At 48.7% G+C, this 16,020-nt stretch overlaps 1 protein-coding gene across 1 annotated transcript in view; it reads left to right on the forward strand.

Annotated features, from left to right (window-relative positions):
* Positions 1-14,468, forward strand: part of LOC125947121 (endothelin-converting enzyme 2-like) — a 31,006-nt gene extending 16,538 nt beyond the window's left edge. Inside the window, exons 3-6 of the mRNA XM_049671484.1 lie at positions 4,261-4,500; positions 7,280-7,414; positions 13,633-13,708; positions 14,465-14,468. Coding sequence (XP_049527441.1) covers positions 4,261-4,500; positions 7,280-7,414; positions 13,633-13,708; positions 14,465-14,468 — 455 coding nt within the window. The remainder of the gene's footprint in view (positions 1-4,260; positions 4,501-7,279; positions 7,415-13,632; positions 13,709-14,464) is intronic.
* The last annotated feature ends 1,552 nt before the right edge of the window (positions 14,469-16,020 follow it).

A 16,020-nucleotide genomic window follows, 5' to 3' on the forward strand; every position in this document is an offset into this window, starting at 1 on the left:
TACACTCACGGGCGCCGCTTGCGCTTCTTGATTCCGCGCATTCAGAAGACCGTGAAAGTTGCATTGCACATATTTGTGACAATTTTCTGGAGGTTCGCGACGGTGAACAGTCTAAAGTGATGCACTATACGGTCGAGGTATTGGCCTCTCCAACTGTGTCTGCATCTTCGCCTATGGACCGTATACATTTAATATCCTCATAACGAAACGGTTTATAACGAAATAATTTATATAACGAAAGAATCCTACTTCCCCTTGAAAGTCCCCACAGAAACACGTGTTTAAAATTTGGTTTTACCGAAAGCGTTTTATACTGTTTAACGTAAATAACGAAAAACTTTCTTTCCAAAATGACAATTAACCGCCCGCTTTTTCACCCAAAATACTGATTTGTTAAAATACGCGGCGCTTTGCGGGCTTCTTAATGTACCAGTTTAAATCTCCCGCGGCTGCGCTGCACCGGCAACGCCCTAAGCCAAGACAAGCTCACCAAGCTAGCTAAGCCACGCTGGCCAAGCGTAACTTCTGTTAGCGTGCTGTGCGCACTACTCCAGAGAAAAGCCAGAGACTTTGGCATGAACGGAGACGGAGAAGGTGGTCTCGAGATAGCAGCTGCTGCTGAGAAGGCCGTCCTTCGCTTGAGGAAGATGCAGCAGCAAAGCATCACAGACTTTTCCGCGCCAACTACATGAAAGGCTACGCAGCTAGTTTCGAGCACAATAAAATCGGTTCTTGTGTTTTTGTGTTTGATCCCAGTTTTTCGCCATTTTTCGATTAGCACTCTACTTTAGACACAGCCGCTCGGCGGTGACGGGAGCTAATGCCTCCGAGACGACTTACCTGTAGTGAGTATATCCTCGCATACCCGTACCCGTATAATAACCGTATAAATAATTAGTCAGTGGCTATAACGAACTAATGGTTAACAAAAAAAAATTCGGCGCCCGTTCGACTTCGTTATAACGAGATTTAAGTGTGTTGCCTCTGAAGGCAAAGTGCAGGCTCAGTGAGTTCGAGACGAAGGTAGAGCACGAACTTTCCTGGATAAACATTACCGCTGGCATGGGTCACGTAAACACGTGCCAGAAAAATAGCTCCCAAGTGTGGACTCAGCGTCGAGAATACCCAGGCCCGAAAAAGGCGTCGCGTGGAAGACGAGCGTCTTCGCTACGCAGCGGAACGTGATGCAGACCGCGAATGTATGCTGGCTCGAAGACGTGGGGCAAGGCAACGATGCGTGGCGGCCTTAAAAGACGACGAGCGTCGGGAGCACCACGAGCATAGGCGACAAGCAGAACATTATCGTCGATCAATGCAAATAGCATACAAAGTTTGGCTTACATCGATTTGTACGGCACGTAGGACCCGCATGTTTTTTTTTTTCTTTTTTTTACTAAGCACTGTCGGAAATATTGGTTATACACGCGCTTGCAAAGCATCCTTCCGCAAGGTCTTTTCTTTTTTTAAGGCGAAAGCCTTAAATGGCTCATAGGCCAAAAAATTCGGTGTCCGGCGTTGTGGCACCAAACTTTATGGTGCCACCATGTGTTGGTGCCACAAACAAAGGTCGTGGGTTCGAGCGCCTTAATTAAATCTACCATAAGTCAGATAGAGCTCATTAGGGTACTCGAACCCACGACCTTTTGTTGGGAGTCGAGCCCACTACCTTTCGTGTTATTTAAGGCAAGTTCAATTAAGGCACCGTTAATTAAGATGTAGCTAATTAAGCCACACGAACCCACGACCTTTGGTGCTAATTAAGGCACAGGTTATTGAGACAGTCTCAATAATCATGGCGCTCGAACCAGTAATATAAAGTAACAACGCATTCGAATGAAAATGTCAAGTAATGAATGTATCGTGAGTGCGCAGGCCCTCGCTTTCATCCTCTTTAGCGTATGCTAAAGTGACTGTCAACTTTTTTTTTTATTCGCCCGTTTAGTGCTGGAGATAATTTGAAATGTTACAAAGTCGTTCTGCCAGATGGGGAGCTTCACTGCCTACATCTCTCTCTGTCTTAGCCCTGACTTTCATCTGCAAGTGACATTCCTTGCCAACCTTCTCCCATACAGGAGCGCATGTTTCGTGTCGCGCTCTCGTCGCCAGCCCCGCCTGTCTTTTTTAGAGCGCATGTCTTAGGCGCCCGTTCCTAACGCGAGCGTCGGCGTCGACGTTGTCCCTCGTTACAGAGCGAACGATAACAGCGAAGGATGAAAGCGAACACGGAGCACAGCGGGAGATGAAAGACAGCGACAGCGAAGAGAGGGCAAGGAGGAAAGCGGAGGAGCCGGGTGTGGCGAAAGCGTGAGTAGAAAAGCGTAGTGCCGCGCAAGACGTGCTTTGCGGCGACGATGGCTATGAGATGGCGCCAGAGTAGCGCGCGTCGTCTGTTTGGCAAACAAAGCGCAGCATGAGCGGTGGTCTGTCTGCGGCGGCTGCTGTGAATCGCGCCCACGCGTCACCCACGCGCCGCCTCTCGCGATCTCCCGATCAGCGAGGCAGTCGCGCCGCACTTTGCTCTATTTGCAAGGTGCTGCACGAGATAGATTGTCTGCGCCAGCCAGTACACCCCGAAATGAAAACACGTGTACAGCGGCGATCAAATTTCGCTTGAGGTAGTATCGTAATCGACGACGAATTTTTTTTTCTTCTCGTCCTTGTCGCTAAGGGGTGCACTTCCAGTGGCTGTTTCGCGTGTTCTACGCGGGCGTAGATGGAGCATATGAAATAGAAGGCACGCGGTGGCTTGACCCGTCGTCGCAAGTCAATGCTCGCTGTCCCCTTCGCTTTCTTTCTTTTATTTTTCTCATGCCGTGACAAATCGGCCCAACATGTGACCCTGCGCTGGCGCTCACGGTAGGTTTGAATTGATACGTGTTTATTCGGGGGCTTTGTCAACCGCTCTGTGCACATTTTCCCCAAGTGCGTTTGTACGACTTCGGTCGTTTATTGCGCCGCACTCGTTTACCTTCTTCATTGCAAATCGCGGCTGCGAAATCCGCACGGTGGTTTCGTACCATATTAGTACACAGTTTCCAAGTAAGCAAGTTATTTGGAAATAATTTGCTTACTTAGAGTGATTTGCACGTGGGGGGCCGCCTCAGGCTATGTTGGTTTTTTTCTTGCGGATGTGCGGCAGCCTTGATTACTTGCCAAAGTATGTGCGGTTGTGATCACGTGTACGTTCTGCGATTAGTGACCACCTATTGTTTCGTTGTAATAAACGCCAGTTGGAAGTCAGCTCTTGTCCTTGTCGCCTCTTTTTTGTGTTTCGCGTCTCTCTTACCGCTGGTCGTATCAATATAGAATACCAACTAGCCCGGTCTCTCGCCTTGCTTTCGTACCGGCTGTATGTTCGGGTGAGCGTGCGCTGAGCACGGCTAGCTTGGCGGTGGAAGGTACAAAAGCCTATCTTGCTATTGATCCCGCCTTGTCGTTTTTTAGGCGTCGAAATTGTCCCGTACCGCTCCATTCCAATTCTTTTCCTCCCTACATGCACGTGGGAGGGTACGCGGATGCTGTGCTAGCGAAGCTGTTTACCTCTAGCCACCGTATGGATCCCCCGCTTGCCTTCCCAGGGGTGGGTACCCTGGGCGGCTTACGCCCGTATCACGATAGAGAGAGATAGTGGTTGTGACGAGGAAGAGGCGCTATTTTCTGCAGTCCTTTAGGGAGCACGACTCAGCGCCTCGGGGAAGGGGCGGGGTACGTAAAGAAGAAATAAAAGAGAGATAATGTCGAGGCGATTACGCAGCCCTTGACTGTCAGTGGTAGCCAGGCGGCGCATTCACAGTTTACACGACAGCACCGTGTCCTCCAGGAATGTGAGAAGGTTCCTGAAGCTGGAGCCGTGGTGCCGGCCGGGATAGAGCAGCTGCGATGCTGAGACCGTAGGGAGTCCCAAGCGTCAGAATGACGCGTAGAGATAAGCCCTTTCTTTGGAGAAGGCGGGGCAGAAACAATGTAGATGGTTGATTGTTTCCTCCTCTCCGCACGCTGAGCAGGCCGGGGACGGAGCCAGGCCTTTGCTGTACCTCCGGGAAGCCGTCCAGGAGCAGCCGATCCGGAGGCGCAGCAGGAGAGACCGCTCCTGCCTTGTGAGGCGGCGATCAGGAAGTGGACGGGGAGGGCGACGGCTGGCGACGCGCCGATCCGGGTGGAGCGCCGGTAGGTGCCGCTGCAACGTGTGCCTTGCGCAGTCAAAGGCAGTTACAGCGGTGCTCACTGGTACAGTAGCACGGTGTGTGTGGCCTTTGCCAGGGCGTCAGCCCTCTCGTTGCCCTGGATGCCGACGTGAGAGGGGAGCCACTGCAGCGACAGCTTCAAGCCACTTGAAGCAAGGGTGCGAAGCTTTCCGCCAGCAGGGCAATGCCAAGGCCGGCGGTCTCAGCTCGACGAAGAGCCAGGGGCGCCATTCGCGAGTCGCAGAGGATCACAGCCGGAGAATCCGGGGGGTCCTCCGCCAGCAGGTCACCTCAGCAGCGGTGGAGCTTGCTCATGGTACGTGGGCAGGAATGGAGACGGGTAGGGTAGAGGGGGAATGAGTGTGCCGGGAGCGCTGCAGCAATGGAGACGGGTACGGGGAGAGGCGGAAAGAGTGTGGCGACGGCGCCTGTGCACGTGGCCTGCGTTTCTGTGGATATAACGTCACGTGCGTCGGACTTGCCGACGCGCATACAGCAGCAGTTGCGGCAGATGCATGGGAGGTGCGGTGACCGCAGCGGCGCTTGTGTCGGCGTAGTGTGGTGCCGTATGAAAAAATTGTGATTTCATAATGTATGCAGCCCATGTATGCAGCCTAAACAGCTTTGCTGGTAATCTGTCGCCATATGAATGCTGTCGGCCCACAAATTTTACAATACGAATTATACACACTTGAGGTGGGTTCGCGCAGTCGCCGTCGATGGCAGGTTGCTGAACGTGGCATCGCCGAAGTTTTTTTTTTCTTTCTTTTATTTTGCGCGGGAGGGGGGTGGGGGGTGTCTTCGGTGTATATGTTCGTGTATTTTTAGGACACTTTGTGCCGAAGCCTCATGGCTGTTATCTGTGCCCCATGACAATTATGTGTGTTCGTGCATTTTTAGGCTGCAATAAATACGCGCAGCACTAAACACACTCTCCAGTGCCCTTGTTTCACGGGCCACGGAAAATTAAGAAAATTTCTTTTTATCACATTATGCAGCTAAAGATCAATTTTGAAACTTCCGCTTCGTGGCCGCATGCATTGCGATGCACTTACATGCGCGGAAATGATTGTGATGATGATGATGATGAAGATGATGATGATGATGATGATGAACCTTTGTCATGGCTCGCACCCACTGATGGGGATAGGCTAAGAATCGGGCGGCAGTGGGTAAGGCCAAGAAGTAGAAGAAGAAGAAGAAGGCAAACCTGTGTCGCTGGTTCGTGCTATGCGTCGGCAGGAAAATATCACTGGCGATAACGTCCTGCGTGTATTCTGCTTTCGTTCTCGATTCTGATAATCGCTTGGCGTCGGTATTGCGTTCAAGCATGGTTCGTTGGTCTCAAGTCATGACTCTGCTGCTCGGCGCCGCAGTGCAAGGTACAGCCCTGTTCTCGTATACCTCCCTTCTCAAGTAGCCAGCTACATGCATCGCCTACATATTCTCTTCCCTGTGCCTCAATCCACATTTCCCGGCGCAGAATACTTGCCAAATGTAGGAGAATCGCAAAAAAAAAAAAAAGTAGAGAAAGCTCTTTATTGAAATACAGAAGTGGTTATGGTGGTTGTGATGATGTTGAAGCAGGCGGGGTTAGCCTGGCATACATAGCCGACAACCGTTCCGCCTGATCCTCCTTTGAGATGAGATCAGGGGTGACACCAGGTGTCGATGAACCCCGTGTCTCGGAGGAAGGCTATAGGCAGTCCGTTGCGCTCTCTTCCTGATTGCCGTGGGCCCTCCGGGGAAAACGGCATCTTCAAAGGTGCTGTGCGTAACACCGCTCTTTTGCAGGTTGTCAACCATCGCTTTTCTTTCTGTGTCAAACTGCGGGCATAGACAAATGATTAAATGCAGATATCTCTAGCATAGTATATGTTACGCGTCTACATGCTATTCTGCATAGGGAAGGCGATCGAGGACAGAAAGGCCCTAGAAAAAAAGAGGGGGCGGGGGGAGGTAATAAGATATATAATCATGGTAGCTATCGGTAAGAGAAGTGTGATGGTGTTGATGTAAACAGGCTACATGTTATCAGTTAGGGCAATGTATTCAAGGAATACCAAAAGACCCCTTAGTTGACGATGTACGCGGCTTGGTTGTACCAATCATGTCCAGTAATGGCAACGCCATTGAGCAGTGGTTCAACTAATCCTTTTGTTAAGCGGCGTGACTTGATTTAATTTTAATAAACGTGAGCGCCATACTGAAAAGCTCTACTAGGTCTTACGCGATGTTCGGCACGCCGTGCTTTAAGCAATGGTGAAGGAATAACTATTTCTTTCTTGTAATATCTGCAGCCAATAAATAACTTGTACGCGCACTGTGAGCGGATGATTCAAGTCTTTTTATATATCCAGGGTGTCCCAGATATAATGTACCGCGTTTAAAAAAGAAGAAATAGTGTTCACAGTCTAGTAGAGTAGCCACCAGTCAACTTTAGCTTAGTTGGTACGTGGATGTTTATTGCCTATGTGCCATTTTTACTTGACTCTCTGGTACTAGGCAGCAGAGCAATCTTTTGAGAAGGCCTACTTGTCGACTGCAGAAGTCACCTCAAGAAAGAACTAAACGCCACTAATTAAATAAACTGGCAGTAACCACGAATAATTTGGTACAAAAAAAAGCGGCCTACCTAAAAAATAAAACATGCATACTTTGGACAATGGTGACCTCATATATTGCTCTGAGGCATGGAATAATGGATATGAGGTATATTTCAAACAAAGTTTCCTCGTTTTGTTATCATGTGCAAGTTGCAAGTTCCTGATAGTCGTCATATACCAATATACAGGGTGTTTCAGGGAACACTTTCAGGGAATTTTTTAAAGGTTGCCTGTGGCAGATGTCACAGTTCTAGCTCATGAGCTGGTCTACTCGAAGTGTCGGAGAAAAATTTGAAATAAATATTCGACTAATTAACAAACATAACTAATTAAGTTTTAATTTAACGGACGGACGGACGGACTTAAGGAAGGAAGGAAGGAAGGAATGAAGGCGCCAGAATGCTTCGCATTAAAAACAAAATGCAATGTATATGTAGGTGTTCTTCGCGAATTACACATTTGACAATGCCACACTGGCTGTTCTTGCAGGCGTCACGAGCGAGTATTTCGGCAAGAAGATAGGCACAATCACAACGTACAACCATGGCGTCGCTGGCAACGTGTCTGCCGCCGCGGAGGATGGTATCTTCGTCATGGGTCTCACATACGACGGAAGGGGTCCCGGTAGGTGCGCCCATATATACTTTTTGTAAAAATGTTCTTGAGCACCAGATGACCTTGAAATCATGTACCCGCTGACTCCGGTTCGTGAGAGGCATATTATTATAGGAAATCGAGAGTCCCAGCTTTGTACCACCGATTTCCTTCAGTTCTCGGCTTCGAATGTCGGCTGCAAGCTCAGCTAGGAGAGCTCCAGTACAGAGGTCAATATACTTCTCTAGAACGAGCGAATCACGTTCTCAGGACTGCGATGGCAATATTTGGAGATCACATATGGCACAAACTCGGCTGCATGTGAGTTTGCGTGACTACATTTGCAGTTTCCAATCATTCCTCTTGATCTCAGGGTTGGCTTAAGCTTTGGTAGCTGCTTTGGCCCTCAGGAGTGTGTTCCAGACACGTGTGTTCACCTATGCACATGCATCGGGTCTTCTACCATAGCGCGACTGTCTATTTAAGCGGATTGCACAAGTAGCTGGTCTGTGTCTAACGCGTGCAGCTATTCCACATTCGCACCGACGGAGGCAAACGCACGTTTTTTTTTCTTCTTTTTTGCCCCATTCGTGTTCGTTTAGCGTTTTCTTTGCGGTAATTCTCTTGAGAATGTATTGACTATGCAGAACACGTTTGTGTTTCGACGATAAAACGAGTGTTTGCTTCAGGAGAAGTAAATACTGTGTGCTGGCCGATGCATACTGGTAGTGGGTGATTAGAGGGCAACATAGACGGTTTATTCATCATGTCAGGAAAGTGGTTCAACCGAATTTTGCCGCGCCTTCTGTCAAGCATACGAAAGGTTTTTCATTTTCATTAAAAATGGAAAGGTTTTTGAAGTACCCTGGTGCAATCTCAGAAAGTTATTTCTACGATCCTACAGGTGATCAGTGGCCACTGATCAGGATCAGGGACAGCTCTCTGGCTTTTACGACAGCGTGTCTCCAAATAAGTTGAAGCTTTCTAAAATAGAGTGGTTTTTAAACCATTCTCAAGAGCACTCCATTGTTATAGAACGGAAAATTCCTGCCATAGTATTCGTAAGACTAGATACGCATAGTCGTCATCCGCCCAACACCGTCACTATCACGGCACTGGCGTCCATAAGGGGAAAGTATTTTCTCGCTGGTTCCCCTCAAGAACCGGATGTTCGCGAAGTTGGCCGAGGCTCATAACAGCACCAGCGTCCCGTTTTCGAGGACGAACCGTCGAGAAAGTGTCTTCTCCTGGTGGACGCCGTGACAGAATGAGGCCTACGATGACTGTGTGAACCATGCTTAATGTAACACCGAATGGTCGTTGCGTGCAGCGTGGTGGCTTCAGAGTAAAAGCAATTGTCTCGAAATTTATGTTATGAGGGGGAGTCGGCTGTCTGTCAAGGATCGGCGATGACTCGTGTAATGTCGTCTGTCACACAGCACTATATGAATATCTTCTCAAGATGCGTTGACTCCGCCACCACGTTGTTCGCTCGACGTGACTCGCCGTCCTTTACACAAACTATTTCTTTTTAATTTCTATGATTCAACTGAATCCAGCCCTTTCTTGTTTCGGTGGAGACCTGTGCAAAGCCATGACGGCATGCAGATAGCTGCCTATATATACTGTTGCGTACCGCGAACCTATCGGTTCTGACAGGCACTCGTGATTCTATTCATCTTTAGCCTTTTATCGTCGTAAAATAACTAAGCCACAGATTACTGGGGCACGAATTGAAGTGGCTCGACGAGAAATCCCAATAAAGGGTTTATTTTAAGTATGAAATGCTTTTAGCTCCCGTTGTCTCTGACCTTCAAGTGACCTCCAACAAAAGCTAGAGCCATTATTCACGCACTCAAACAAGAACATCTGGGCATCGTTGCGAGACAAAACCAGATCAACCGGGCTGCCAGTCAAAAGTTAAGAAAATGCGGTTTCGGGTGCCCCGACCCTTTCTACAAGACCGCATTACAAACACGTAAAAAATGTATATTGCTTCCGAGTTCTTGCTAATGTTTGTTCACAATATCACTCAAGCTGTAACTTCTAGTACGCTGAAGTTTTATTTGTCATTTCCAATAGCGACGTTCAAAAGGCCGATACAGGGCACCATACACTTGATTGTCATCTTTTGGCGCTGAGACAAGGTTGCCTGCTATCTTTTGAACGCCAGCCGTCCGTGAGTTCCGCGGCGCGGGTTTTGCTTCGCCTCTTGAGATGGCGCCACGCTGTGTGGCCTCTCCTTGAGGCGCTTTCGTTCTTCTAGCTGGGCAGTGCTCTCTGTCTCCCTGGTGTATTTTGCTGCCTGTCGTGCCGCCTTCAGCCGGTTTTCGTCTTCTAGCTGGGCAGCGTCCATATGGGCATTTGCACAGTATGGTGTGCTGCGGTGTGGTGGGGTGTGCTTTGCGAACATATACTACAACCATGTTAAGATTGTGGTTAGTATCATCTTCAACCAATCTGCCTTGCCATTTCGATGGGGGCGAAATGCAGGATTTCGCATTTCGCATTTCGATGGGGGCGAAATGCAGAAAACACCCGTGTACTTAGGTGCACGTTAAGAGAACCCCAGGTGGTCCAAATTAATCCGGAGGCCCCCACTACGGAGTGCCTCATAATCAGCTGGTGGTTTTGGCACGTAAAACCCCATTTTTGTTTTTAGTCTGCTCTCGATTACGGAAAAGCCAGCAGTTTTTCATTCTGCACATGTGCCTGCGCGCTAGTTAGTTTCTTGTTTGCAAACGCGAAGCTGGTCTATATGTATTCTCTTGTTTCGGCAATGCAAATGCTCAACGAGACGTAATTTCTTTTAAGAAATGCGAAACGTTTCTTTGTCCAGTTGGAGTCAAGCTCAGAGCAAGGTCACACTCGAGGACGCGCCGATTTTGTCTAAAAAAAAACTAAATGTGGGTCGATCCCGGAGATACTGCAGTCAGCGGTGGTGGTGGTGAAAAACTTTTATTTGTACGACAAAACGTACGAGGAGGTATGCTCGGGACGACCCTGAAGAGGCCGCCCCTTACAAACACTAGGTGGAGTCCCTAGTACGGGACCCCAGTGGCAGTAGCCGCCGCCTGGGCGCGCTTAACCAGGGCCTTTTGGGCCCGTAGGTCTGAGCAGCCAAGCAGGGCAGCCTCCCAGTCCTCCCGGGTAGGGTTGCGTAAGGGGGAAAAGGCAGGGTTGGATGGGCAAGCCCACACCATGTGGTAGAGGTCCGAAGACTTCTCCGCACAGTGCGGGAAAGTACCAGTAAAGGCCGGATCGAAATGTTTAAGAGCCGCCGGGCACAGCATAGTGTTCGTGAAGAGACGGAGCAGGAGACGCTCCTCCTCCTTTTTGAGGCCTCTTCACGGGCGGGGGTAGAGTTCATGGCCGGATTGATAGTAAGCTGTAATTTCCGTATACGAGTAGATTGGGTTTGGGGTGGAGTCCTGATCGGCGGGGTCAGAGAAATAAGGAGCCCGGTGAGAAAGCGCGCGGGCGGCAGCATCCGCTGCCTCATTTCCCTCTAATCCCATGTGAGCAGGAGCCCAAACGACGTATCGGGGGTCGGGGTCCCCGGTTCGGCAGCTAGATTGAAGGACGCGATAGGCCAGGAATGGTATCTGACCCTGTTCGTAGTTCCGACAGGCCCCTCGCGAGTCGGTAATGATGGTTTGAGAGCGAGAATCGGATGCAGCCAACGCGATGGCGACTTCCTCCGCATATGTTATGTCTCTAGCGCGAAAGCTAAGGCCGTTAACTGTTTTGCCTTCGTGGACCACCGCGGCCGTAAACCATCCCCCATGGTGTGGGCCGGTGGCATCCACGTAGAAAACGCCGGGTTTGGAATCATAATGGCGCGCCAGGGCCTCCGCCCGAGCCAGGCGTCTGCCATCATGGTGTGTGCATGCCATGTTCCGGGGAAGAGGGCGCACGTGCAGGGCATAGCGCCATTCTTGTGGCGTACGTACGCGCTCTTCCATCTGTCTGAGAGGTTGGAGGTGTAGTCGGGCAAGGAGGCGGCGACCCGACAGTGTCTGAGAAAGACGTGTGATTTGGTTGGTAAGATGAGCTTCCTTGAGCTCCCGATACGTATTCACCATCCCCAGGCCCAGAAGGCGCTGGTTAGAGGTGCTGACCGGGAGATCAAGGGCCCGCTTAATCATCTTTCGGAGGATGACCTCAAGGGCGTCCTCCTCATGCTTGCGGAGATGGAGGTATGCAGTCGAATACAAGATTCGACTAGTCACAAATGCATTAGCCAGCCGCAAGGCATCTTTGCATCTGAGACCCCCGCGCTTGTTGGAAACCCGGCGGACCATGCGGCCCACCTGGTCCCCCACCTTCCGCAGCTTCCCTAGTGTTGTGTCGGACCGGCGGTGTTGGTTGATGAAAAGTCCGAGGACTCTAATTTCGTGTTGTTCAGGGATTCGACCATACTCTAGAGAGAGAGAGCAATTTTCACTCTCTTTGCTCCACTCGCCGCTAGGAGAGCGAGCTCTAGAAATAAACGGTGCATATCGATGTTCGGAGAGCTCAGGCGGGAGCTATGGGTGCCGATAGAAGCGGGCGTACTTGGGCGTCCTAGGCGTTCCCGCGCGCAACATAATTGCGCTCCTCGAGAGAAGGAAAACTCCCCATGATACTGACACGTTTACTTATTTATCCTTTTCTAGGGGACTGTATTTCACCCGCTAGCTTAAAGTTATCTCTCAGCGCAAGACGCGCCTGCAGATTTGTAACTTACTCGAATGTTATCGTTCATTTTATTTGTTGTGTATGTTTTTCGCCGAACTTTGGGTAAGCAGAATGTATGTGGGACACGAATTGTGCGGTACTTTCTGGAAGGTGCTCGGGCACCAGTGATTACGCCGACACGTTCAACGAGTCATGTAGGAAAGCCGATGCACTTGAAGCGCAGATCAGATTTCGACGATCGCCAACTGGTATTCTCCGCCACTTGCCTTGCTGGACGCAGGTTCTGCCAATAAAGAATTAATGTTTCGAGGTCGCGCTTTTGACAATGCGTTATTCTACGCCGTCGCGACAACCTGACAATACTCATGGGGGGGGGGAGTTCATCTTGGACCTCTGAGCCGGGCCAACTAGTGGTTCCCTCGTTACCTGGAAGGAGTGTATCACGTCACCTTAAACACCACGACCCAAGTGCCCACTATGCTACGTGGCGAGCTCATCAACCCCGTGTTAACTAGAGAGGTTGACCTAGCTGCATGCCAGTATGTCTCGTACTTGAGTGCGCATAGGCGCTACTATATAATGAGCAGCATCCTTGCGGCTGAAGTAGCGCAAAAATGACACTTAAGAACAGCGCTTAAGAAATAAAAAAATTTGCCGACACGTTTGCGTCATCTATACCTTTCAGAAATGATTCGGATGACATAGATAATGATCACCTGATGGTTCCTGTCTCAAGTATTTTTCTTGCTGTGGTTTTTTTTTTTTTTGCATAATGCTGTAGGCTCTGCTGTTCGGCGGTGTTATCAGCACAGCCAGGTTAGCCTGGAACCTGGGAAGCAATGTGTAATCATTTCGCTACAAAGCTATGAGCGCACGCACATGAATAGTATACGCAAACGCGAGAGGTACGCTGAAAAGCGTGGCAATTTGGAATTAAATAATTGAGGCCACAGTTTGACATTTTCGACAGCTAAGTGCTAACCACAGGCGAGCTCCTACGCCACGAGCTCACTGCTCTCAGTAACGCGACAGGTCTTGTGTTGTGCTGCAAAAAAAAAAAAAAGAAAACATGACATCAGTGCCGACTTTCTAGCACATGTTCAACTCTAGAGAAAACACTTGCAGCACTTTTTAATTGTCCATGATTTCAGCATTGCTATCCAGGTCACAACATACTCTGTTTTTTTTTGTGTGTTTTTTTTTTTTCATTATCATACGGCAATTCTACTTCCTGACACTGAGGAATATAATTAGAAAAGAATGGTTAGTAAGAAGAGTGAACTCGTCTAAGGGAGCACACAATGTTACGACAATGCTCAATCGTTGCAAGCGACTTGTACGAAGCTCCGTTTTCCCGGGAGAAGAGAGTTCGACGTCATCGGCAGCTCCACTCTATCTTCACGAACCGACTGCACTAGTGACTATCCCATTAATGCGTTATCGGAACTTTAGGGTTTATCTGGCCTCCTTTTCATTTGGACGTTTGCATAGGGGACTTAAAACATCTCTCAGCAGAACGCAACCTTGCTCCGATTCTCCTGGTACATCCGCGAAATTGATCCTCGCAGATGCGTATTTCTGGGCCGGAACCAAAGCCGAACTGGACGAAGAGTCAGGTGATCAGTTGCCCGACGAGGCCGGAAGGTGCGTACAAGTCTAATTTTCGACATGTACAATCTCACAGGACATACATCGTATGGCAGCAAGTGTGAAGATAGCGTTCTCAGAAAGCTGGTCCGTTGGTAGGTTTCGAGTAACGAAATGCGGAAGGAATTAACATTCGTGCACGCGGTCGCGACAGTGCTTCAATCGTGCTATTTTCACGGCCCGTCGCGGCATACCTTTAATTATCTCGACATTCATGCAAAAAAAAAACGTTTTCAGTAGTTTTCAATATTGCTACGCCTCGCACGCGCATGAATACGGCATCGGGGCAGCACTGACTGGAGGTCGAAGAAGACGAGGTTGCGGAGAAGTGCTGCTCGAGCTGCTAATCGGTCCGTCTGCTTGATATCACAGTATTGTATACATGTCGTGTAAACGCACTGTTATCAATACATAAAGCATCATTCGTGCGCTCGTGAAAATTTAATAATGTAACCGCGAAAAACCACGTTTGGACTACAGACCACAACTTTGTATTTGAAGCTTGCTGGAATACATTTTATTGCATTACACTCTGCGTAGTGCGTGTTGCACTACACACTATTGCCATACGCGCTATTGCACACAGCAAGTGCAGTATGCACTAGGCTTGGTGTGGCCCGTGTGTATAACTGCGAGTGATGTTCAACATGAAGCTCCTGTACCTTGTTTAAATGAGAGCAGGTATTTAAAAAAAAACGGTCGTTTGGAACTGCGTACTTTCTGTGGTTCATGGGGCATTCCTTCAACATATAGGTGAACACTTTGTTACGACTAACCGTTACTTGTATGTCAAACAGCTTTACAGGAAGGTGGAGGCTTGAAGGTAGAACATTGGTAGAACAAAGAATGTCGCCGAAGCAAACATGTCGACAAGAAAGAGACATTGTCTTCGTCAGGACAGAAACTCTCACAATGACAAGTGTCCTTGTCGATATCTTATCTCCAGCGACCATCCCTGCTCGACCACTGTTTAATTAATTTAGTTTTATTTATTTATTAATACTGTAAATACTCATAGAGAGTCCTAACATTTCTATGAACTTGCAATTGAGTGATACTGGAAGTTTCGCTAAGCTGCTCCTTGAATTATTGGTTCCAAGACACATGTTGGGATTTATAAATGGAAGCCAGGCAGTATACTAATGCCATATCTATTTAAAAGAAATACTGAGACTAGCACCAATTTTGAGATAACCGTCCCTAAAATGTGCCACAAGATGCCGCGGCGTTCTACTTAGCCATGATCGCAATCGCATGTGATCCAGACCATAAGTTGTGCTCGAACCACAACGCGGTGCTTGCTTTGAGCGAGTTGCCTACGAGTGAGTAGTGCCGTAAAAGAAGAAGAAAGAAAGGATAAATTAAGTGCAATGAAAATGCAAGTGAGTAAACCATAACCTCCGCGTTCATTGGCGTTACATGGGCGCTAACCTCGCAGAATATTGGCGATATGCCTAAGTAAGTGGTCTCGTTTGTTCGAGGAATTTGAATGACTACACGAGTGATCGTTGATAAAAGTATGCGTCTTTCTATTGTGGAATGGAGTTTCGGATCCTGTGAAGTGAGCGCACGCGAGGGTGATCACTTGATCTTCGCAGCTCCAAGGTGCTGGGACCCTACAGGAACGCTACCGTGTACCTGAAGCTTCCAAAAAGATTACCGACTACAAGTCCTTCGGTATCTTCTGCAAGAAGTTTAAAGTGAGTGACAGATACCTCGTTGACGGGCTCGGTGGTGTACTGCTGGGTGCAGGTTCGCTCATCACGTGTGACTCAATCCGAAGTATTACATTTATCAGCCCGAAAATGGGGCTACATATCCTATGCAGGTGACAACGGTTTCTCTCTTTTTTTTTTCTTTTTTATGTGAGCCACATTTTGGGGCTTCTATTCACAGAAGTATTCACGCTTAGGAAAATTAGCCTCTCAACCGCTATTTAAATTTGTGGTGCAGGGTGACCTCACTTCTTTAAGAGAATACGTAGAGGCAGAACCTCACCAAAAAGTGATGGTGAAGGTGTACTCTCGCTTATGCTAAAGCTGTTCACAAAAGCAGATTTTGACTAATCGTTATGTCGAACACAATATCAGAAAAGGCGACCGGCCAAACGGAAAGTATGATTGGAGCCATCCACTAAATATTTCATATTCTAACGCCTCTCTCAGTCCTCGCTTGCAAATATTTCAATGTCTGCATTCTTTTTTGCCTACCATCGGCTTTTCTCTGGTGCCGACTACGCATGGCTACACCAATGAATCGGGCCTTAGTTCTACTCGTCGTTCGCCTACAAATGAACACACTTACGCTCT

This window comes from Dermacentor silvarum, chromosome 7, assembly GCF_013339745.2.
Source record: "Dermacentor silvarum isolate Dsil-2018 chromosome 7, BIME_Dsil_1.4, whole genome shotgun sequence".
NCBI lineage: Eukaryota > Metazoa > Arthropoda > Arachnida > Ixodida > Ixodidae > Dermacentor > Dermacentor silvarum.